The sequence below is a fragment of the Poecilia reticulata genome, chromosome 5 (assembly GCF_904066995.2).
Source record: "Poecilia reticulata chromosome 5, P_reticulata-male-v2, whole genome shotgun sequence".
Taxonomy (NCBI): domain Eukaryota; kingdom Metazoa; phylum Chordata; class Actinopteri; order Cyprinodontiformes; family Poeciliidae; genus Poecilia; species Poecilia reticulata.
The window spans coordinates 21,800,027-21,823,472 of NC_088834.1; the positions used below are offsets into that span (position 1 = coordinate 21,800,027).

General features: G+C 38.7%; 1 protein-coding gene across 2 annotated transcripts; it reads right to left on the minus strand.

The window, feature by feature from the left end:
* Window positions 1-126: 126 nt before the first annotated feature.
* On the minus strand, window positions 127-22,490 carry mapk14b (mitogen-activated protein kinase 14b). 2 transcript variants are annotated; one of them, XM_008409306.3, is made up of 12 exons: window positions 22,023-22,490; window positions 15,991-16,120; window positions 11,220-11,278; window positions 8,690-8,801; window positions 8,232-8,261; window positions 8,046-8,093; window positions 7,847-7,961; window positions 7,519-7,590; window positions 4,976-5,055; window positions 3,941-4,019; window positions 2,731-2,904; window positions 127-2,656 (listed from the first exon to the last, which is right to left on the minus strand). In XM_008409306.3, the coding sequence occupies exons 1-12, from the start codon at window positions 22,139-22,141 to the stop codon at window positions 2,592-2,594; spliced, it is 1,083 nt and encodes a 360-aa protein (XP_008407528.1). In that variant the 5' UTR covers window positions 22,142-22,490; the 3' UTR covers window positions 127-2,591. The 2 variants fall into 2 exon arrangements, with proteins under 2 accessions (XP_008407528.1, XP_008407527.1); XM_008409305.3 differs by lacking the exon at window positions 4,976-5,055 and adding an exon at window positions 4,509-4,588 and having other exon boundaries at window positions 22,023-22,485.
* Between the last annotated feature and the right edge of the window lie 956 nt (window positions 22,491-23,446).

Here is a 23,446-nt window from a genome sequence, read left to right on the forward strand (position 1 = left end):
TTATAAAATGCGTGGTGTGGAGAATAAAAAAGGACTGAATTATCTGAGAGATTACGTTATGCTGCCCCCATGTGGTGCTTTATTAACCACCAAACCGCAACCCAAAATAACGCACGCTGTTACAGCTTTGAAAAATAGTAGCCTTTATTTACTGATGGTTGTATATTTACACATATCATGGCCTTGCTGTCTTGGTGCATTAGGTGAAGAACTCAGTGGAAAATACATGAACATATCTCAGGCAAAGCAAGCAAACCAGGTTGACTTATGACATTGGGACCTGGAGAAGAAACATCTTAATCTGATTGATGCAGATGTGTAAAAATGACAGAATTCGGCATCACCCTTCAGTATCCAGTGAGTAAACATCCACTCATGCGCCTTGCTTAAACATTTGGGTTCTTGTAATCCTCCTAATATCTAAAAAAAAAAAAAAAAAATCAGCCCTATATAAATTACTGACATCAAATTTTTTATAGAACATGCGGTAAAGAAATGCATCAAAAAAACAAAAAAAAAAACCAAGCGGAAGGAAAAAAAAAAAAAGATGTAATGTCGTTTGGATGACTTAGCCAGAGCAACTGTGATAGCCAGAGAAATGTGGTCTGACTGGAAAATATTTTCCAGCTTCTGAAAGTGAAATGTTCACTTTAGTGGTCTGAAGGATGCTGTAAACAGTGACTTTCCAAACTATTCATACATATATATTTAATTTCCCCAATGTTATAACCTTTGATTCATTTTATCTAGATTTCATGTGATAGACCAGCACAAAGCATTGAATTGTGAAGAGCCCCAAATGTCATAACACAGAAGAAAAATGTGGAAGAACATTCTCTAGTACAATCAGACTAAAGTAGAACTTCTTGTGTGGCCACAAAGCATATTTATGCGGATGAATGGCCCAGTCAAAGTCCAGACCTAATTCCAATTAAGAAACTGTGGCACGACTGGAAAAAATTAATGTTCTCAGATGGCTTTCATCCAAAATTGTTTTGTCTCTAGATGGACAAAGCCAGTTGAAATAAAGTATTTCCAGCTGTAATTAGAGTAAAAGACAGTTCTCCAAAGTTCTGATGTTATATTTTTATTTATGGAGAAAAACAAAAAAACATTAATTTGTTTGTGCCTCTTAATTATCCAATGCCATGTGTCGGTCCATCAAATAAAGTTTGATTACAATACCTTAAAGTTTCTTGTTGTAACACAATGTGGAAAAATTAAAGGGGTATGAACACATTTTCAAGGCTCTACATCTCTGAATATGTTTGCCATCTTCGTTTTTGTAAACAGGACTATCATATCGGCAGTATGCTGAGAACTCAGTTTTCAGCCAATTAACATTAACACATTTTAGACAACATGGCTCTCTCTGTCTGCTTACATATATAAGCTGTAACTGCAGTCCCTGAGGCCAATGAGGGGAGGGGGGGTGAGTAAGATATTTAATGATGCTTTTGGATACTGAAACAAGAGGCTCTCCATAAATAACAAAAACAACCCCAAAATCTGACAAATAACATTCTCTTTTACACTGATATACAAACAACTTAACAAAAAGGATCATAAATACAGAGCAAACTGGTGCCCAAAAACATTCAACACACACAATAAATGCAATAATGGTTTATAAAATGCAATATGATTAAATTACATTGACAGCTAATGCTCTCGCAGGAAACATCAGATCTGAATAAATTACGAAGCCAACCCTGTCTTCATCATGCTGCTGTGATACTGGAGCTTTGCTGACTGCTAAAACATTCATTTTGGAGCTAAAGAAGTTTCATGAATTGATGCAGAGAAAACAAACAGATGTATTTGATGAATATGCAGTTCTCCCATAAGTGATAATTTCTTTAAAAAAAATGACCAAGTCTACAAAACCAAGAAGAAATATAAAGCCTAGATTTTTTTTTCTTGTCAAAATGAGTCAATTTTATACATTTCCCCTCATATTCTGTACATACATAGTATAAATTACATACAATATCAATTTAGGCCATTTTAGGATGAACTCTGGTAATCAAATCCATACTGTTGAAGAGATTGGCTAAAGTGTCGATGAATATTCTAATGTGATAATTATTTTTGCCTAAAATACTTATGTACAAATACTGTTTGCTGCAATATCTACACAGAAATAACATTTTGTCTAATATCGGAAGGAGAGAAATACTAATAAAAAAGCCTTCTGCACTGTGCTAACTCCTAAGTAGTAAAACTTTGTAAATGTGAATCATCGAATACATTTCTTGAAATTGTTTTCAGATACTGGCATGTATGCTTTTTTTCCAGCTGGGTGACTAAAACTTGAAAACTAATAATTAAATGGTGGAAGCAAAAAAGAAGAAACAAGGAACAGTTAAAGTCGGCCTCAGAAGAGGGTTCAAATTAGGGGGAGTTATGAACATGTTATCACAACGTCCCCAAGATATAAATGATGGCAGGCACTTGAATGTCATGGTTGTGCATGTGAGCAGGAAACAAATAGATGGTCACATGTGATTGATAGTTTTAAGAGTGTTCCTTTGAAATAAAAAAGAACAATAAAATAACTAAACAAAAAGGAAGAAAAGGCGTTTCCCCACTCAGGATTCCATCTCATCGTCTAAAGGTGGTGGCTCAAAGCTGACTACCTCGTCATAGGTTAGGCCTAAAGGAGGGAAAACACAACAATTAGTACAAAATTCTTATCCCAACCCGGGTCCCCATCTCGTCCAAACTTACTCTTCCACTCCTCGATTTCCAGGTCGCGGCTTTCGAAGCTCTGGTCGTAGGGCTCCGCTTCGGGCTCGTCGTCTGGATCGTGGTACTGAGAGAAGTATTGGTGCGCCAGCGCTTCCGACGCCGTGATCCGCTTGTCTGTGTCCAGCACCAGCATTTTCTCCAGCAAGTCTACAGCTGAAAGCACAATGATTGTTGCATAATGGTTATGTAGGGTTCACAGTGAGGAACGCTGATATGTTTAGACATTCCGTGACAATCTATTCATGTGTGGTTTTACAGTACGATGTACATTAAAATAAATTGTGTGAAACTAAATTTTCCACTCAGTTCTTTCCAAAACAAAATCAAATTGGAGACACTTAACATTTGGAGATGCCATTTTGAATTACAGAAGGGATGCACACAAGCTGAGCATAAACTCTCCATAGACCTATTTATATGTACAACTCACAAAATTACAGCCTGTATCACTTGTAACTTGGTAAAAGAAATGTAAAAGGCTTTTTTCCCCCTCCAAATTCAGAATTATGTGTTGGACTATCACATAAAATCCCACCAAAATAGATTTCTGGTTTCATTGAGACAAATTTTAAACAACAGAGGAAAGCACTGTAAAATGTAAGCAAACTTGAGTAGCTTCTAATTCCAATTCATCTGCACAATTTTACCTCTTTCCTTTACTTATAATATCTTGATGTGCTGAAACTTCATCTCAATAACTTTTAGCCCCCTGCTTGCAGTCGTTGTTAGCAGTTTCATATCAGCAACTTATTCCAATACGAAAGGTAACATTTTTCATTTTATCTTGTTTTTCACTCAGTGATGCATATGAAAAGTTAATGTAACAGCTAAAAATAAACTATGAATGAAAAAGCAGAAAGAAGTGCAAACTTATATCTGCCTCCTATTTACATAGAGAAAATTAGCTGTTCAACCCAACAGGACCATTCCAACCATATTTCAATCAAATACTCACAAAAATACACATAACTAAAACACAATACAGAATAAGTCAGCTTATTCAATGGTATACTGCTTCATCATAACATTTTTCAATTTCTTTTAACAGCAGAAATGCATTTAAATCGATTTATACCACTGTGAAGATTTATGGCAACTTTAAAAACGTAATGCTTTATGACGCCACTAGGGGGAAGCAGTGAGCCAGAAGTGGTAAAAACCACAGACCGACACCGAAAGAGGAACTTACCAAGAGGGTTGGCGCCAAGGAACACATCAGCGAAGTTCCTCTTGGGCATGTGAGGAAGCGAGTTAATGTAGTTCCTTGCCTGTTAAAGAGATGAACAAAATAAGACAAACTGTTTTAAAAAATAAAATAAAATAATGCCACCTTTTATTGTCACCATCAAGAAATATTCACACAGCAACCCATCCGGGTGTAGCGAGACGGCTCCAAACTTTTAGCCAACGACCTACACTCTACACACTTAAGTTAGTACAACCCCCCATGAAGAAAAGAAGAAGAAAAAAAAAACGCTGCACAAAATTTCCTACTGAAAACTAATCACCAGTGCAACAGGAGCTGCACCACGACAGCACTCCGAAAGGCATCGCAGTGACAGGCATGGTGAGTCAGAAAGGAAACAGGGAAGAAGTGGAGCGACAGCATAGAGCGGTGGTGAGCCTGTTGGTGGGGAAGGGAAGTCTGCCGCTATCTGTTTGCAAACAAACATCGAGCTGAGAGCTGACTGCTCGCCCCCGCCCTCTGACTCCGGCTGAAGAAGGAGGCCACCTGGGGAAGGGAAAGGGGGTCTCACCTCATGGCTGGGCATCCTGCTTATGAGGGAGGCTGGGGGAGTCCCCGTCAGGCGCATTATCTGCTGCAGCTGGTTTATATCTAAAGCCATGGAGTCAAGGGGAATCATAGCGAGTCAACAAGCATTGGGGGGGGGGGTTAGTGGAGTTTATAATTAAATGGAAAGAGGCAGATGTAGAAGAGTGGAAGGGGAGGTAGACAAAAAGCTGCGACATACAGCAAGGTTTTGACTGTCACAGATAAAAAGATTTATAAATCTTTTAGCGCTCGGCAGGGCTCAAAGAATGCTTGACAGACATGGAAAGCAAAGAGAAAACAAGTCAAACTGCAGTCCAACACAAAGCTGGACTGAAGATGGTTTAGTGTAAACACAAGGAAGTGGGCCAACAATAACCAGAACAAAACAGAGGCAAATGAACGCACAGACAGGCAACGGACAAACTGGGAGGGATGGTACTTAGCACTCACAGAATCTGAAGAGATTTTCATCAAGAGCTCGGGCCCTGGGGTTCCGACGAGCATCATTATAAGCTTCAACTGATCAATGTCTACGACACTCACATGAAGGAAAAAAAAAAAACAAAGGAATGGATGGATGGCACTGATACAAAAAAAAGGAAAAATGAGTGATAAAACATGCAAAAAAATGAAGAAATAATCCAAAGTAATTTCAGCTGAGATTTGGAGTAATAAATGCAACACTACCAACGCAGCAAGACTGAATGGGAATTGCTGCAGGATTTAAAAGCCCTCTGAGCAGTAAGGTCTCTATTAAGACTGAGAGCAGAAAATGAAAACATTACATATTACTTATTTGGATAAATGTGCTCTATTAAACATCGTCACATTTGAGCGCCAAGCTTGTTTGACGGATGTCAAAAGCATTTTGTCTGACACAGAAAAGCCTTTTCTTTGTCTCCTGCAAATTGATTGGTGTTTTGTTGATTTTCATGGACAAAAGCTGCCATTTCTCTCATTTTCAGAAAAATTATTTACAATCTTTTCTCTCATAAATATTGATCTTAAAGAATGATCTCTGCTGCTGTTCATGTCTGGAAATCATTCATTCTCATCTGCCGCTGTTTCTGCTTTTCCCATTCATGTCTTGCTAACACACTAAGGATTAAATGTTTTTTTTTCATCTTTGCACTTGTTAATGGAATGTTTTATCTGTACTAAAACAAAAACATAAATAAATGCTCAAACCAGTAGCTTAAGGACTGGATTTGAAGAGTCCTGCACAAACACTTTGTTGTGTTATTCTTCAGTTTGAATTGAAGTTTGTCTAAAAGATACTCTTTATAAGACTTTGCAAACTATTTCATTATAATGTGGGAAAGGAGTTATGCTTACTTCCTCAGTAAGCATAACAAAGTGTAAAATATCATGCCGTGCAGTGTTATTCCACTCTGAGGTTGTCGTCAAGCTTAAAATTGAATTCAAATGACCATTGTTAGAGGTTCACAGAGAAATCAGCTGGTGACCATAACAGAGCCTCCATGTCAGCCATTTTCAGTATGAGTGATGTGTATAAAAAGTAAGACGGAGGAGGCTTAATTTTACACACATCACATAAAAGAAAACTATTATGTTTTTCCAACAAGCATGGGGCTCATTCAGGCTGCAAGAGAGCAGGGGAAAGCAAAAGTTTATTGGATAACAGGAAGGATAAATGGAGTACAGCAAAGTTAAGTCATTTGAACTTTTTTTTCGGCTTTCAAAATATGCTCGCCATGGAACTTACTGCATTTGGAGATGTTGACCTCTTTTCGGAAATCTCAGCTGAAGTAAAGGTTGTCACTTTCCAGGGAACTCACACAGGGATTCTAGCCAATATAAGATATTAAACTTCCTAATCATTTTGTCTGCTTTTAAAAAAAACAGTAGAACCAACCCTGTTTGACAACCACTCCATTCTTACACATGACACTACGACTTCAAATATAAATATATTAATCAAAAAATACATCTTAAGGCTATTCTAAGCTATTGGAGAGAAATTGAACTAGCCTCAAAGTACGATAAGCAGGTCAGACATTCAAAAGAAAATATTGGAGAATGGAAATGAGCCACAAAACTCTAATATCTGTACCTCTGATTATTATTTTAATTTTCTCCCACCAAGCAATCTCGCTCTGGGAGAATTGAATCCAGAAAACAGCATTAATGTGGTGACGCACTGATGTTCTAGAAACCGGACATGCAGCAAACCAAATATTCATCTAAATCTGATCTGCTGTTACTAAGAGAGCACAACTCTTACAATGAACACAATACATCTGTCTTAACTTTTGAGCACAATCTCAAATAATTGCATTAACTGGCAATAATAAGCAAACACCTAGTTCTCTTAGTTTTCACTCCTACAAATAAACATTCATATTTCATTCAGATAGGTTATGAGGAGGCAGACCAGAAAGATTGCTCTTCAAAAGAGTGAATCACATGTGGTAAGAAATCCCAACTCTAACGACTCCCACACACAGGACATGCAGCGAAAGCGTGGATGAGTTGGTTACTTAGAGCAGGATCACAAACGCATTACACAATCGCCTGCCAGCCCCATGTTTTTGTTTGTCACAGGACCATTGGCAGGTGCCAATGCATTTCATTGTGTCGTGACATATTATCATCATGCATGTTTTAAAATAAAAACAATAATCATCTGAATGCTCAGCTGTTGTTTGTGGTTATCCTTGTGGAAGAGAAGCGGAACAATGCACCGTGGTGGAGAGGCAGAAGATGGTGAGCCATGCACTAAAGAGTCCATCACAACACTACTATAAGGGCATCGCATGAATCAATTTACTCTTCCAGCATGCAGCCTACAAACACTTTGCAACACTTTTGGCTTAGCCTGAGCAGGGTAGGATTGTTGAGTTTTCAGACTGGTGTAAAACTAAATTACATAAACAGCAAAAATGTCCTCCAGATGAATAGCATTAAAGAAATTATGGTCAAACAGAGATTTAATAATGTGTGGGATGCGAGTAACATTAGTGAAAGGATACGGTCTGTGCCTGGGAAGAGCGTCCGTCCTGTAAGCAGCTCCGCCATGATGCATCCAACCGACCAGATATCCACTGTTAAACATAGAAAATAAAAAAAAATCTGTTAGCATGAAAATTCATCTGTACAGATGAGGCAAAAAGATTTTCTACCCAAAGAAATAACCCAAAACATTGAGCTGAAGATTATTTTGCTATTCTTGTTTAAAAAGGCCTTAAAAATAAGGCCTATTTATCCAAACGGAACAGTACAATTAAGCACACAGTACAAAATCTAAGATTTGTAAAACTGCATATGTTGATCTCAGTTTTAAGAATTGTGACATCTTACCCGTCATGTTGTAGTGCATCCAGTTGAGCATGATCTCTGGGGCTCGATACCACCGCGTTGCTACATATCCCGTCATCTCGTCGTCTGTGTGCCGCGCCAGGCCAAAGTCAAGGATCTGAGCAATGAGAAGACAGAACAGTGTGCTGAGCACCGCTCATAGTGATGTGGGTCCAACACAGTTCTGGGAAATGTTCCTCACCTTAAGCTCACAGTCTTCGTTAACAGCCAGGTTACTGGGTTTTAAGTCCTAAAAAAGGTAAAGGGTTCCACTCAGTCAGCATGTTTAGTTAAAAAAAAACAACAACAAAAAACTGCATGCTTTGGTTGAAAGAAAATAGTTTAATATATGGAGTCTATTTACTTATTCAGCAGAGCCAACACTTACTCTATGGATTATATCTGCTGAGTGGATGTACTGTAGGAGAAAGAGCAAAAAAAGGGGTTTAACTTCCAAACTCAACACTTTTTAACACTCAACACTATTTTAGACAATGGAATATGTACACACATATATATATATATACATATACACATACATATTTACATGTAATACATGAACACAATCTAATGTGATGCAAAAACAAAAGAAAAAACATGTTCGATTTGATTATTGCATTGTTATGACTCCTTTTGTACGTGTCGACTAAAAGCATTACATCAAAGACCAAAGATGACCTGAAAGCTTATGATTAGATAAAGCAATAAATGTTTATAAAATTATAAAGAAGCTTACAGAACATATATGCATCATTGCTTTTCAGAATCATTTTTACCCAGTTGCACCCAGTTACTAATTTTAGTCATTTTAGTTAAAGCTGTTGATTGAGTGAGACTCGCACCAACCTTTAAGCCTCTGAGGATCTGGTAAATGAGAAACTGGACGTGGTCGTCTGTCAGCTTCTGACACTTGACGATGTTGTTTAGATCTGCTCCCATAAGGTGCGTCACCAGATATCTGCAAACGAAACAGTCGATCAGATGCGACAAAGCCTTCATAGATGTGTGAAGGCTTTGTCGTGCTACATTACTTTCCCTAATTGCGTGGTAACTCAATTAGGGAGTTACCACACTTGAATTCTCTGTATAATTTTTGGGGGAAGTATTTTAAATGTAAACACATGGCAAGTTGTTTACAAGCTTCTAAAAACCCATCAGCATTATCAGCATAAGGAACGAAGGTCAGCTTGGGCATCAGTTTCACTCGTGCTTTCCTGATAATGAAACCACATCCATGTCTGTTATAGGTGGAGTTGGATTCCCAACATGTTCAGAAAGCCACAATTTCTTACCTCCTGAGCCAAACAATCTTGTACTTTAGAAGAAAATTGAGAAGAAATAACACAATCTAAATGGATTGGCCATAATATGCTCACTAAGTTCATGTGTCCGCTCCTTATACAGAGAGATTTTTACATGTTTTTTCATTTATTTTTATACAGAGATTCTCTTTTTATTCAATTTTGTTTAGCTAAAATAGATGGAGCCATACGGAGCTAACTGAGCATGTACATTTTTAGAGTTATGGCCGCCAATAAATTCATATTCATTGGTAACTCGTGGATGAAGGATGGTTATCGGTATAACAGAATCCAAACAAAGGAACATATTATTTGAATATTAACTTAATTTGCAAGTTTTTTTTTTTTTTATTGTTTCACTAACAAAAAAATCTACTTAAAATAAAAATGTTGATTCTCAGTCAAAAGGTGTGCTTTCATTTTTGCAAATAGGACCATAACCAGACTTATAACCTACACATAAACTACACATTTAGCTTGGTTAGTAGAGCATGTTTGAAGTACTGCTGACAGATGTCCTATTTTTTGTTGCTGAGAATAGAAAAGGTATTTTCTACACCAAGTAAATCATAAACTGCGGAGCTAAAACTACAGTGTAGGACACACAGCACCCCTAACCTGCCCGCAGTCACTTTCAACATCTAGTTTTCTAAATCTCTTTAAAGAGATTATTCAATTCATTCATTGCATTTTGTAACAAATACTTCCCTTCATTTTATTCTGTTGAGCTTCTAAAGCTGACGTAGTTACCAAGTGGAAGGAGGTAAATGAAAAAATCATGGTTTATTTGTTTCAACAATTCAATTGTAAAACCTGAGACACGCATAGCAACTGCAGCACATGGCATGGTTTCAATCATTCAGTAAACACAGGCTGGGGAAACTTAACCTCTCCACACTTCCTCCAGACTCTGGGACCTTGATATCCAAATAAAACACTTACTACTGCTCCTTTTTGCCATTTAGAGTACCATAGACCACTGAGCAATAGTCCAGTCACTTTTTCTCCTTAAGATACAAATGATTTATCTGTGATTCAGCAGTGGGATTAACATAAGGATCCGTTTGTTGCAGCTAATTATAACTCAACCTATCCGTATTTGAAGGAAAAATGATATTTTTTCCCCTCATGTATAATTTTTGGGGGAAGTATTTTAAATGTCTTTTTTTTATGTTGAATTTTATAGCAATTTATGCATGGTATCTTAGTAAGTGTTACTTTCTGAATGGAATTACTCAAATAAACTAACTCTTCAATTCTGTTCTAATTTATTAAGATGCATCTATTTGATGCACTTACTTTTTTAATCAATGAAATTCTAAATCAGACGCATACAAGTCATAATTGGCACAGCAGAACACATTCGTAATTGATACGCATTTAACATCCTGAATTAGAACAGCGTGAAACAAAAGCTGAACTTTTACTCCTACTTTGTGAAATTGAAACCCGTTTTGCTTCAGCTTCACCAAATGGAAATGCTGCACACCGATGCGTGGTCTAATGCTCCATCTATACGACTCTGCTTCTGACGGCCCGAATCATTATCATCAGAGAGAGTCTTATGTTCATCTGATTTTCTGCAGGATGAAAATAGTTTTTACTGCCTTCACGAACGCACACCTATATTAGAGGTGTCGCACATCCTGTATCGTCTGTGCAGGTTCAGCTCACATTTCCACAAATGTGCAACAAGTTGATGACGCAACAGCACAGAGAATTCAAGGACGCTCATTGAGGATTCAGCGCGCACACGCACACACAGAGTACATGCACAGAGACGGCCAGATGGCTGTTACCAAGGAGACTAGCTGTGATGTGCGCTGTGCACGCGTGTTCAACCCTGCATTCACCTTGGTACACACTCGCCACAAGCTGGCCTCACACAAACGTTAAGTATCTTTTGCAGAACTGCCACGAGTTGCACAAACGTCATTTGGGTTTGAAGTCGAGCAACAGAAACGTGGACAGAGAGGAGAAAGAGGAACTGAAAAACAATAAGAACCAAAGACTCCCGACTGGGGACAAAGAGGCAGCAGAAGGGGGTGGGGGGGTGTATGGAAAAAGTAACTTACACATCGTTGAACTCCTCTAAGCTGGTTGCAGGCGTGAAAACATCTAAGAGTCCAATTACCTGCAGGGAAACATAAGTTAGGAGGTTAGTAATCATTTACAACTGCCTGCTCTTCGACACAGAACATGATATCAGAAAACACTCGGCTGACATGATTAAATATGCTTGTTTTAAATCCAAAGAAAGCACCACACTTGCACCAAAGTTGCTTGAGGTGAGAAACAAGTTTGATGAGGCCTATTTTTACTGCGCACAGCCAGGTTCCCACTGATTTTCCGTTGAAACAATACAGACTTTGCAGATGGAAATTTGCTCAAAAATAAAATGTTCTTTGCGTTGGCTTTTTTGAGTACTGGAACCGCACCTGCAAAACAAACAGGCCCTGGCATCTGTATGTTCTACAAATCATGAAACAAGACAACACAGAAGTTGGTTTTCAATGTCTTAGTCTGATAAAGGGGCCATTTGCAGTTTAAAGGCTTCTGGTGGACCAATGTAGATCAGTGCTGTTTAAAAAAAAAAAAGTATTGCTGTATCATGCCTATTCTGAAATTAGACCTTATAGATTTTAATTTATTCACTTTTAAGATCTGCGCTGGGAATTGCCACGTTTTATTAAAAGTAATTTTACTTTATGTAACTGGCTGAAATGTTTTAACAAAGGTTGTTCTCTCATCCGCCAGATAAATCTATTTGTGTATAATTATGAATATCTTCATTATTTTGATGGAGTTCTACACTTGCACTCATCTTTTCAATTCTCACAAATTTTCTCCTGTCAGGGATGAAGATATGACACTTAAATATAAATCGTAAAAAATCCAGAAACTCTGATGATTTTTTTTTAAATTGGAATAAAAAGTACAGACTGGAAACTCAACTATTTATCCATATGCAATTGCTTTCTTTAATAGTTCTCTAGATCTGGAAAATAACAAAAGTAAATTCCAAACTATTTAAGATTTTGTAGTAACTTTGACTGAAGTACAATAACCAGATATCAAAGTGACCTCAATGTTTCTTTAGATTAAGTCCAACTAACAAATCTAATTTGATCTGATTATATTAGATGTAGGTCATGCTATGTTTTGACTGCACAGCTCTTTAATCACACAAATGGGGACATTACAGAGAATACAGTTTTTTTTACTTCCTTTGTGGTCAAGTGTGTGCACAAAGCTAAAAAACACAAACCAATAGGATGCCACAGATGTGTCTAAATACAGTTCATTATAAAAGAAAAGTTGCACACATTAAAATGAGCAGTGGCTCTTTTGCGCTTATCTACAATCTTGTCAAGTGAGACTGAAACTGCAAAAAAGAAAAACCAAAAACGATGCGTTGAATATCTGAACATGAATTAACTGCTTTCCTGCTGCTGCAGGATGAACCAAAACAAAGGCGAGGAACGCTGTGCAAAAGCACTGAGCATAAACTCCGTCTGATATGTATCTGAAGCATCTGCTTATGCCCACAATCATGCATATTTATATATACATATATGTGCAAGCATGCACACTGACAGAGTGCCAGCCCTGCCCCCACCCCCTAGAGAAGAGGCCGAGATGGATAAGGTGCTGTGAAAACATTTGAGCAGCCCACCCACACAGCATCCTAACTCTGAGCTTATTGGTGGAGCTGAAGCCACAGCAAACAGCCGATTGGCCCAGTCTGACTTTCCAAAATCAAAACCCGGGGAGTCTCCTGGCAACAGCACGAGCAAAACACAGAATCCCTTTTCTGTGTGTGTGTGTGTGCATGTGTGTGTGTGTAAATCTCACGTTTGTATCAAAAAGCTGCGCAGCTTTATGCTTTTGCTTCCTGTAAACATGACGAACAAGAGCTCGATAGCATGCATGCACTCTTGCATAAGCCCTTCAGTGTGATTTTATTATGCGAGCAAACTATTCAGTTTCTATACAATGTCACTGATATGCATTTAGCACAATGATTCCACTAATCCCAAATAATCCCCCCCCTCCACTTCATGTAAAACCTGTTTTTCATATGAATACAGAGAGGTAGCTACAGTATCGCCGCTTTGTGCAACACTAATTCCAAAACTGCTCAGCAAACATGCTGTAGCTGTTCCAGTAGTGAAATAAGGGTGTGTTCACAAAACAGGATCTAGCTAAAAAGTCATGTCGAGAGTGCAATGAATCACAACCAGCTTTCATCGGGTTTTAGTCAAAGGAATCAAGCTCACACAAAGATTCTTTTACGACGACGTATTTTACAGAGATTTTATGTGACGGACCCACAGAAAGTAGAGTAAAAATCCAAAAGTGAAAGGAAAAGACAAGATTTGAGTCAATATTGATTAAATCTGGAAAATTGAATCTTTATCTCATGTGACCCCACCTGGTCAATAGTAGGTTTATTTTTAACCACACTAAGTGTTACCACTAACAGTGCTCCAGTAGCTCCACAATATCAAGAAAAATGTAACCAGCATTTGTCATTTTAGTCAAAACTGTCCTACACTCATTTTTATGCAACGTCATGTGCAGAAGCTTCGTTATCAAATAATTTCTCCATGTTTTACTTCCAAAGTCCAAAAATCAGATGAACTTTTGAATTCATGACAGTTTGTTGATACTTAATTACAACATGTGAAACTCTTTTTTTTTTTTAATATCCATAAATTCCAACAAAGGAGCAAAACTAAGGCAAGCTTTAAAAGGCATGTTGAAAGCCTGAAGTAGAATAGTTCATAAACACACTTTCTAAATCAAAAGCTTTAATGACAAAATAAAATAAAATCAGAAAGAAATGCACTCTCTTCCATACATGATTGCTCTTCCTCCTTTCCATCACATCTCACCTTTACATTTGCTGATGTCATCACAGCGCCCGGCCTCATCAGCAATGACGAGACACTGTGCAGGACTGAACTGCAACATCTGGCATCAACAACAATGACCCGATTCTGAACATCGGGAAAACCAAGGAAATTATTGTGGATTTCTGCAGAAGCAGACAAAACCACTCCCCGATCTCTGCAGGCAGGGAGGTAATAGAGAGACTTCCTAACTCTAAATACCTGGAAGTAACTACTTCAGAGGATTTGACCTAGAACAACAAAAACAGCGGAGAAAGTTATTGGAGCCAATTCTTCCAGAGAGCAATAACATCCGCATCAACTACTGGCTGAGAAGAATCCGCAAAACTTTTTGTAACCAACAGCATCCGGTGCATCACCTGTCCCATCTGCTGCCCTCAGGTAGAAGGAGCAGGTCTATACAAGCTTGTAGCCTCAGGCGGTGAGGCTGCTGAACAGCGGCTCCCTTCTTCTCTCTACCCCATCCAGAGACAATCAGCCTAACTGCATTAATCAAACGTTACTCTTCTGTGTTGATATGCTTTCTGTTTGCTGTCACTGCTTACTAAACTTGTGCCAACACTGAAATCATTTACTGTATATTGTGAGTGATGGGCTAATTTTGTAGTGGGTGTTTAGAGGAGTAATCTTGAATTTCTGAATGAATGAATGAATGAATGAATGAATCACACAAAATTTCATTTTTCGTTTTTGAATTGAAAATAAGAAAGGAATTTCAGATATTTGTTCAGCAAAGTCACTTACTCCTGTGATAGCTGCAAGCACACAAACAAAAACTTTTAGCCATGCAAATTTATCCACACACAACTTAGTTCTAAACCTTAAATAGCCAGCATTTGCTATCTAGAGTAACTCAGTCATTTGTGCAGTGCTACTATTATTAGAGTTCCTACACAATTTTCATATAAAATACTTTTTAATTTGCAGAGTTCCATTTTTAAGTCCGTGCTTGTAAAGCTTTAAATTGGAACCAGGAAACGCCACAGAAGAAGGAACACACAGATAAAGCAAGGAAGGATCATGGCATAATAAAAGTACAGAAGGAAGGAAGGACACAAAAAAGGAAAGAAAGAAACTTAAGGACACGAGGAAGAAAGTGGAGAGGAAGGAGACAAAAGGAAAAAAGTAAGACAGCATGAAGGATACCAATAAAGACTTGAATGACAAAGAGGGACAGAAAGAAGGAGAGAAAATAAAAGGGAAAGAATGTAGGAAGGAAGGAAAGTATAGTTTTAAAGAAAAGAAATAAAGAAAAGAAAGAACAGAAACAACAAATTTGAAATATTTTTCATACTTCTTTTTCTTCCTCATGCTCATCCAGACTTTGAAATCTATTCAATCAAAATGGAAACCGAAGCAGTGATTTGTGGCAACTGAAGCCACTGCCCTGAGCAATGTACTGTGACAAAAAAGGGACACACAGAGAAGACTCCGTGGAGCAGAGGGTGAGGAGAGTACATCTAGTAAATTTGTTTGGTGACTCAGAAAGCACAAAACGGCACAGAGCCACACGCAGGGGGAAAACCTCTCCAAGCAAGACACCTGCCTCAGCTGGCCAGTTCAGTCTCGGGTTGGTTATGCTATCATTCACAGAACAACAGAAACCTCAGTGTGTTGCTATTACCTTCACTTTTCTCATAATTGGAGCCTTTTCAAATGTGCTATATAAATAACCTGTAACCTGATTAATACAGTCTGGTTACGTGTGTCACAACATGTTTTCCTCTGTCTCCCCCCCCTCCAGAATCAGCGCTGCATGATGTCCTAATGTCACATGGCTCTCCCTGCATGTACAGCAGACAAAAATGTGACCGGGCGGTTATTAAGGCTTAAAATAAACAAAAACATATGCAGGTTTGCGTGCGGGTTTGGAGAGTCTGGACAGAGGTATCGCTGGAAGCGAGGGAGGCCGACCTGCAGGGGGACTTACGTTCTCGTGCTTCATGTGTTTGAGCAGCCGCAGCTCTCTGTACGTTCTCTTTGCGTGGATGATGGACTGGAAAGGTCTGGACAGCTTCTTCACCGCCACCTTGAGGCCCGTCTTCTCGTCGAACGCCGAGCTGTGAACGAGCAGAACGTATGAATCGCGTGAGACGAAGGCAGTCGATGTCTTAATGCAGGCAGGGAATAAATAACGACATCAAAAGCTCAACGTTTCCCTTGATTTAGCCGACAGTGAGATCCTTCACCTCACTGTGTAGGTGGTCACAACCCAGCAGATGGAGCAAATAATTGCATAACACTGAGCCCTCGGTTTCAGTTCTTACTTTAATAACTGAACCTGCTGCTGAACATTATGACCACTGTGGACGGAAACAGGCAGAAGAACAATATCCACTTTAGTACTGAACTGCTGCTCAAAGCACTGTCCAGATAAAGCAAACCTACCGTTGTGTGTGGAAGATTTTTTAAGTATATTTATTAAGTTTGCATGCTGTAAAGACAGATTTTGCCATCATATTAAGCATTACACCTTTAAAAACTTTGTACTGGGAAATACATGTCCATCATCCAATCTCTAGCTAATTACTCTTTTATCTCACTAAAGCTGCACAACATATTAGGTATCCTTATTACATGCATATCCTTATTATAATATCTAAGTGTACTGTATTGTAATTACAAATGACTGCTTTGAATGCATTACTTAGCAAGTCATTAGACTCTACATCAAAGAAAGTCCATGCAAAAAATTACTGGAGTTCAAAAACATCAAATATTGCTACCTTATAAAAATGCTAATTTGTGATTAATTATTTACACTGCAGATATTTTTCAAATTAAAAAGAAGACTGCCGCACAACTTCTTTGCTTACAAAGCAAAGGTTTTCTAAATAAAAACATTTGAACTGGATATTTTTTGTTAAAAACAGCGAATCCGGTCGGACCAAACATGCAATATCCGGAAAAGCAGAGAAGTGATTTTGTTTTATCAAGTTTCAAACGTTACTCAAGTATTTTCCGTGATCTCCTCGACACACAAGCAGACAGATCTTTCCTCTAAAACACACAACATATTTCTGCATTTACTGTATCTGAAAGGCGCACAACCTGCTTGAGATAACCCACATTCCTCTGAGGTCAGTCACCTAATCTGAATAGATATAAAGACGATTGCAAACCCAGGAGGAAAAAAGCAATATTTCCTGATAATGATGCTAACAAATTTGTTGTTACGATGGAAATTTGCTTTTTGTCAACATGCTTTTTGTAAGACTAGACTACAAAATTACCAAATACAAAACAGGAACTTTAGTCACCAAGCAGCAAAGACATAACCTAACCCAGAAACAGAGCAGTGCAAATTTCTCCTGGTCACCTTAATGCACACTTGGATGGTCAACATTTTAAACTACTACAAATGCAAAACACATCCTAGAATTTACTCCCAGCTGTAGCAGGGTTAGTGGTAAACTATGACCCTATTTGTCATGCGTCCATAACAAGAACATTAAGATAAGCATTGCGCTCTTTCCAGTAAGCCGCAGATAATCTCCCACACCCAATGTTGGAGGCTTGAGGAACAACCATGTGTGTGTCAGCAGTGAGGGAAAAGTCAGACTCAGCAGAACCAAAACTAAAGTAAAAATTAAAAAAAAATGACACGAGCAAACCGTGTTTTAAAACTACTGCTAATCTACAAGGCAAACAGAACAAGTCTAAGCACACATCGTCCAATTAGTCTGCGATAAATGGAAGTGCAGTAACAAATGGCCATAAACTGTGGGCTGTAAAAAGGAGCAGCGCTGTGAGGCCAGCTTCTCATGGAAGTGGAGAGCCAGGCTGCTGACTAACAGGCACGCTAAGTGAGCAAACACATAAATGTGTACTACAAATGACTGGTAGGGATGTCTGTAATAGGTGCAGTGTCATCTTTCAGTGCATTTTAGCCGTTCTCTCCTGGAGAAAATCCTAAACCTACAGTCACACTGTTGTGTGAACTAAAACTGAGTAAGGCATTTTGTGCCACCCTACATTCATTTACACATCGAGATCTTTATCTTATGGTGTTTGGTCACATCTGACAACAAAACCTCAGCAAGTTTTTATGCAGTCTAATCACAGGAGTCTGAAGACAGGTGCTTTCTTTAGTGAAATTTCAGATTATTAGCGCATCTCATAATAAACCAACGTGATTAAACTGAGACAACAAAAACTTTTCTATAACCGTTATCGGTAGCATACAGTATGTCATTCTTAATTGTCTTTGTTTTTATATATTTTTAACACTTATGGGATCCTACATGCCCTGATGCTGCTTACACCAGAATTTTCACACTGTAGGACAACAAAGGATATTTATATCTATATCTATATCCATTTCTATATCTATATTTATTTCTAGCAATGTCTTCAGCAGCAGCACATTGCAAACTCTAATCAAATGAAAACAACAAAAAAGGTTTAAACAAAACTTTACATAAAAGTCTACAATGCGTTTAGCTTTTGTTACTTTGTGCGTTTGTTTTTAGAACAATTGAGTACAAATGCAATATTTAAATTAACTAAAGTGAATTAAAAAAAACATACTTTTTTAATTCTTACAACTTTTAAGGCTCTCAAAATAATTTTAGGTGACTTTTGGTGTCACAACCCTAATTTTCATTTGCAAAGAATGGAGAAGAAAAAAACCACACCAAGACGTAAAACTAATTCATGCAGGTATGCAAGACAGGTGTTATGAGTAGTAATCTTTTTATCCATTTTATTCTTTTAAGACAAAAACAAACATCAAGATGATCCAGAAATGTAGGCCAGTGCAGCCTTTCCAGCTAGCACACTAACCTTTGAGAAACATCACCAACTAAAAGAAAAAATAAGTCGTTTTTAGTCATAGATGTATTCGCACTCTTCATCATCTAGATTTGCTGTTTTTGGGCTCAAGTTGTCAGACCTCACAATGAACATAATTACAGAGCTCAGGTGTTGATGTCCTCATAGTGACATAAGGCAACAAGAGCAATCAATGCAAGAAGTGAACTGGTATGACAAATATAAGAGCTGTGATAACTTAGTCAAAATTGGCAGCCAAGTTACACCCTGCTTATTTACTGTTTTTTTGTTTTTCTTGAGCAAACTGAAGCAGTAGGAACATGAAAAAGAAAAACTAAATTGTAGTATGTAGAAAGCATTAAAATACAGTGAAGCTGTAATATGCTCTGCTCAGAACGACATAAAACACATTTTCTGAATACAATACTAAAGGACATGACTTTCCAGGCAAAATAGGTCTTTTCTTTTCATCCAGAAAAAAAGAACAGACATGTGGGCAAAAAAACAACAACAAAAAAACTGCAAATGTGTTGAACTGATGTTTTCAACCATTTGAGAGTTGCTGTAACGTTTTGTGACGTTCAATCAAACTACAGACTAAAATGATTTCTAAAGATGCTGAAAGACAGAAAATGACTTGTTTTTAAACTTAAGCTGAAAACATAATACTGCGAGACAAGAACTGAGTGAGTCAGAGTGGAACAAGGCGTGTAATTTGAATTTCAAAAACTTTGCTACACACTTGTGCCCCATTTTTATCTTTGACTGTCTGACACTTCAAAATGTGACTGACCTCTGGCTCTGTATTGGGTTCGTGTTTTTGTTGTTGTTCTTAGCTGAGAAAAGTCAACTTGGAGCCTATTTAAAGCATTCAACACTGACTGACTTTCTGCTAACAGTGACATTACGGGTAAACTCTACAAAGCTTTAAAATCGTTCGAATCAGTGCGACTTTTTAAAATAAAACTGAGCACTGCTAAGAAGACATGGGATTGTTTTCACATTATATCACTGAGAAAAAAAACCCAAGAAACCAACATAATAAATCTTTTTCACACAAATTTGTGTGACAAAATTGAGCAATACTATGGCAGCACCAATAAAAGACTTAAAATGAGTGCAGCATGCTAGAGGAGCTGACGGTATTCATGCTTTTCAGAAACACTGAAGGATTTCAGAGGCTGGAGGCTGTTTGGAGAAACTGGCCGGATGATTTATTAGAAGCTACTGTAGTTAAACAGGCTTTGATGTTTCTAACAAAGAAGGCAGGAACTTGTTGTGGGATTCCAAAAAAAAAAAAAAAGAAAAAAAGGATTTTTTCCCCCTTTTTGTTTTGCTTTACTTTTAAAAACAGTAGCAGCTGACAGAAGTGTGACAAGAGTGAAACTGCAAGCTCAAAGTTTTATCAACTCTTTTGCAGTAAAGTTGCAAAGAAAAGATAAGCGTAAAAGAAAAATATTAAATAGTTTCCGACATATAAATCACACAGAACCTCACAAGAGTTATAACAGAATTAAAACTTTTCAGACTGTGTCCCATTTGACTGACTTTTGGAGGAACCGTATGCGACAGACCAGCACAAAATAGTAAATAATTGAGAAATGAGGCAAAAAAAAAAAAGAAACAAAGCTTTCATATTTTTTTTTTCATAAATTAAAACTGAAAGTGTGTAATCTATCAATGCCTTTACAGCGACGTCATGCTTTGATTACTACTGCAAGTCTTTTTGAGGAATGTGTCTTTCAATTTCCTTGCAAAATCCCAAGGAAGTTTGAATGGAGAGAGTGAACATGAATCCAAGTTCGGCCACAGATATTAAATTACACTTACTGAAATTTGACTAGACCATTTTAATATATGGATAACCAAGCCTGCACAATATTAGAAAATCTTGCAATAACGATAACATTTGCAAATATTACGATGACAATATCTGGTGCGATATGTGTACGTTTTCTTCTTTCCTCTACTTCTAATCAGTGCTTCCTACTCTGTATGGCCTTCAGCATTTTTGGAAATGTCATTTATGTCTGTCTAAGTGAGAACTTTTGCTGTGTTGAAACTCTGTTCTACTAGCTAAACATTGTACTCCGAAAAGATTCGCGCCGATAAACCTAATAAACCTTCGAGGCATTCACTTAACAGCTGAATTTGCACTCAGACTTCCGTTTCACAGTTGGATGCAACTGTTTTGTGGCTCCATAACATAAAAACCACTTCAGTTTGTGATTGCGACATTGCGACATGAAGCTCGGGGGTATGAAAGCTTTTGCAAGAGTTCTCCCGATTCACTTTAATAGCGGTTATTATCGTCAATTCTAAATATGGGCATGCACTTCCGTGGAATTCCTCTTGCAAAAGACTTTACAAGCAGCTAAAGTTGGGTCAAAGCAAGCAGGAAAGTTACAGGTCCAACACATTTATATCATAATGACATGGCTGAGTTGGAGGGCGTCACAGCTGAGGCCAACACCTAACCTCGGGACTGTGACTCATCCGTGTGTAACACAACGGGAGAAAGGATGACATCATTCCAGACTAGAGTCATCATCATCATCATCATCCTCGGATGAGTTCCTGTAGGACGATGTGAAGTAGGGGGGCCCTGCTTTCCGAAAAACCACGTGACCTCCTGGTATTCTGCAGGCTGCACCCAACTGGAAAATGCATAATGTATATGCAACACTAGGACGGGTCAGGTAGTTAGTTCTTTACGTGCAGGACTAAGAGCAGCCATGCTATTTACAGACACCATGAGAACAGATGCAACGAGGAGGCACCCTTTCTCCATAGGATACAAGTATGGGCATGTCATCTAATCAGAGGAGGGACCAGTGCAAACCGAAGGCCGTCTGCACAGTAGACACCAGGAGTGTCGCTAAAACTTAAAGCAAAAAAAAAAAAAATTAAAAAAGAAGAAGCAAAAGTGAGCATGGAAAAGCAAGCAAGTGTGCACAAAACATAATGCAAAGCCCGAAATTGACGCGAACTGCTATGGAAAGTGCACGACGCGAAGCTGTAAACAATAGCTGCTGTTCAGCATGTCTTCCATGGAAGCTCGATGCAAGCTAATAACTACTCCCGAGGAGAGCCAGCTCGCTTGGCCTCCGCGGGTAATGGGAAGCCACTCGGTCGTTGTGCAATCGCGCCGCGAGGTTTCGACAGGACTCTGCAGCAGCAACTACTCACCACACGGATCCGTAAGCACCGGAGCCGACCGGAGACAGGTTCTGGTAGCGCTGCGGGACTTCCCACACGGTTTTGTTGAGCTCCTGTCGGTAAAAAACGGGTCTCTCCTTGTGCGACATTCCTGCGGATTGACCACCAGCAGCCCCGCGGTGACAAAACAAGCCAGCGGAAACTTCTGCCCTCTTCTCCGCTCCTCCCTGCGTGTGGCGACGTGCTGTGCTGCAGCTCTCCCTGTGTAAACTCTAAAAATGAAGTACAACTTCACTCGCCCAGTCACTGCAAAAAGAAAAAAAAAAAAGAGCAGTTGCGCAAAAGGAAAATCCCCCTCCTCTGTCTGCGGAGCGCTCGGAAACAACTTGGTGTACACAATGTTTCAGGTCAGGAAGCCCTCTGTCTGGCTTTCGCTGGATTTTTCGCCTCTATTCTGAGCTGGGCGCGAGGCGACCTGAACGCGCACGTTCGATCGTCACTGCGCGTTCACGGTGGTGAGAAAGATTTTCTCGCGAGAACGTACGCGCTATTGGCTAACTTGGGGATATCCCCTGGGGCGGGAATCTCCCTCTGTCAATAGGTATTTTTACTTGAGTAGCCTCTGATAAGAATAAAACATGCCAGGATGAGGCATACTTTGAAAATGTATCAAAATTACAACCAAACTTGGTTACTAAATGGTTTAAATTAAGAAACAAAAATCTTGTAGAACTGTTTTAAACCCCCTAATTTGGACCACATATTGTCTTACCTGGAACATTTTTCACATATTGACATGTTATAACCAAGACCTGTGTAGCTTATTGTGATTCTATCTAGTTATACACAACTAATTATTGTTATTTGTATAATTATTATTGTTAGTAGTAGCAGTAGTAGTTGCTGCTGTTGTTGTAGTACCCCAGGTACTCCAGCTTTCCCATAGTCTAAAAACAACTGATTTTTCTAAATTGCCTTTAGGCGTGTGTGTGTGTGTGTGTGTGTGTGTGTGTGTGTGTGTGTGTGTGTGTGTGTGTGTGTGTGTGTGTGTGTGTGTGTGTGTGTGTGTGTGTGTGTGTGTGCATGATTGTTTGCTCTGTGTGTGTCTGTGCTCAGCCCTGTAATGGACTGGTGACCTGTCCAGTGTGTATTCCTCCTCTTTCCTTTCACCAGCCATTCTGCGAATGTAGAAGGGGAAACGGGTGCAGATGGATTGTTGTCGTTCAATCACCCAGCAAGGTCCCAATGAGACACAGCATCTTTTTCTGCATGCGGGGAATCCTGGTCAAGGTCACTACACAATTTCAAAAACATCATCAGTAAAGTTAGAAAGAAATAATAAGAGAAAAAAGTTAGGACCAAAACCAGACCCACGCCAACATAATTCATCACCAAGAAAATGCTGGATGGGATATATCATGTCTGTTTCAAACAATGAAGAGACAAAAATATGA

What these genes read in the sequence shown, in the direction of transcription:
- mapk14b (XM_008409306.3), bottom strand. Translation starts at nt 22,141, where the DNA reads ATGTCGCACAAGGAGAGACCCGTTTTTTACCGACAGGAGCTCAACAAA. An exon ending in TTAGAGGAGTTCAACGATGT is followed by an intron (nt 8,802 to 11,219) that starts GTAAGTTACTTT and finishes TTTCGTTTGCAG; the next exon opens with ATATCTGGTGACGCACCTTA. An exon ending in CCTTGGCGCCAACCCTCTTG is followed by an intron (nt 2,905 to 3,940) that starts GTAAGTTCCTCT and finishes TTGTGCTTTCAG; the next exon opens with CTGTAGACTTGCTGGAGAAA.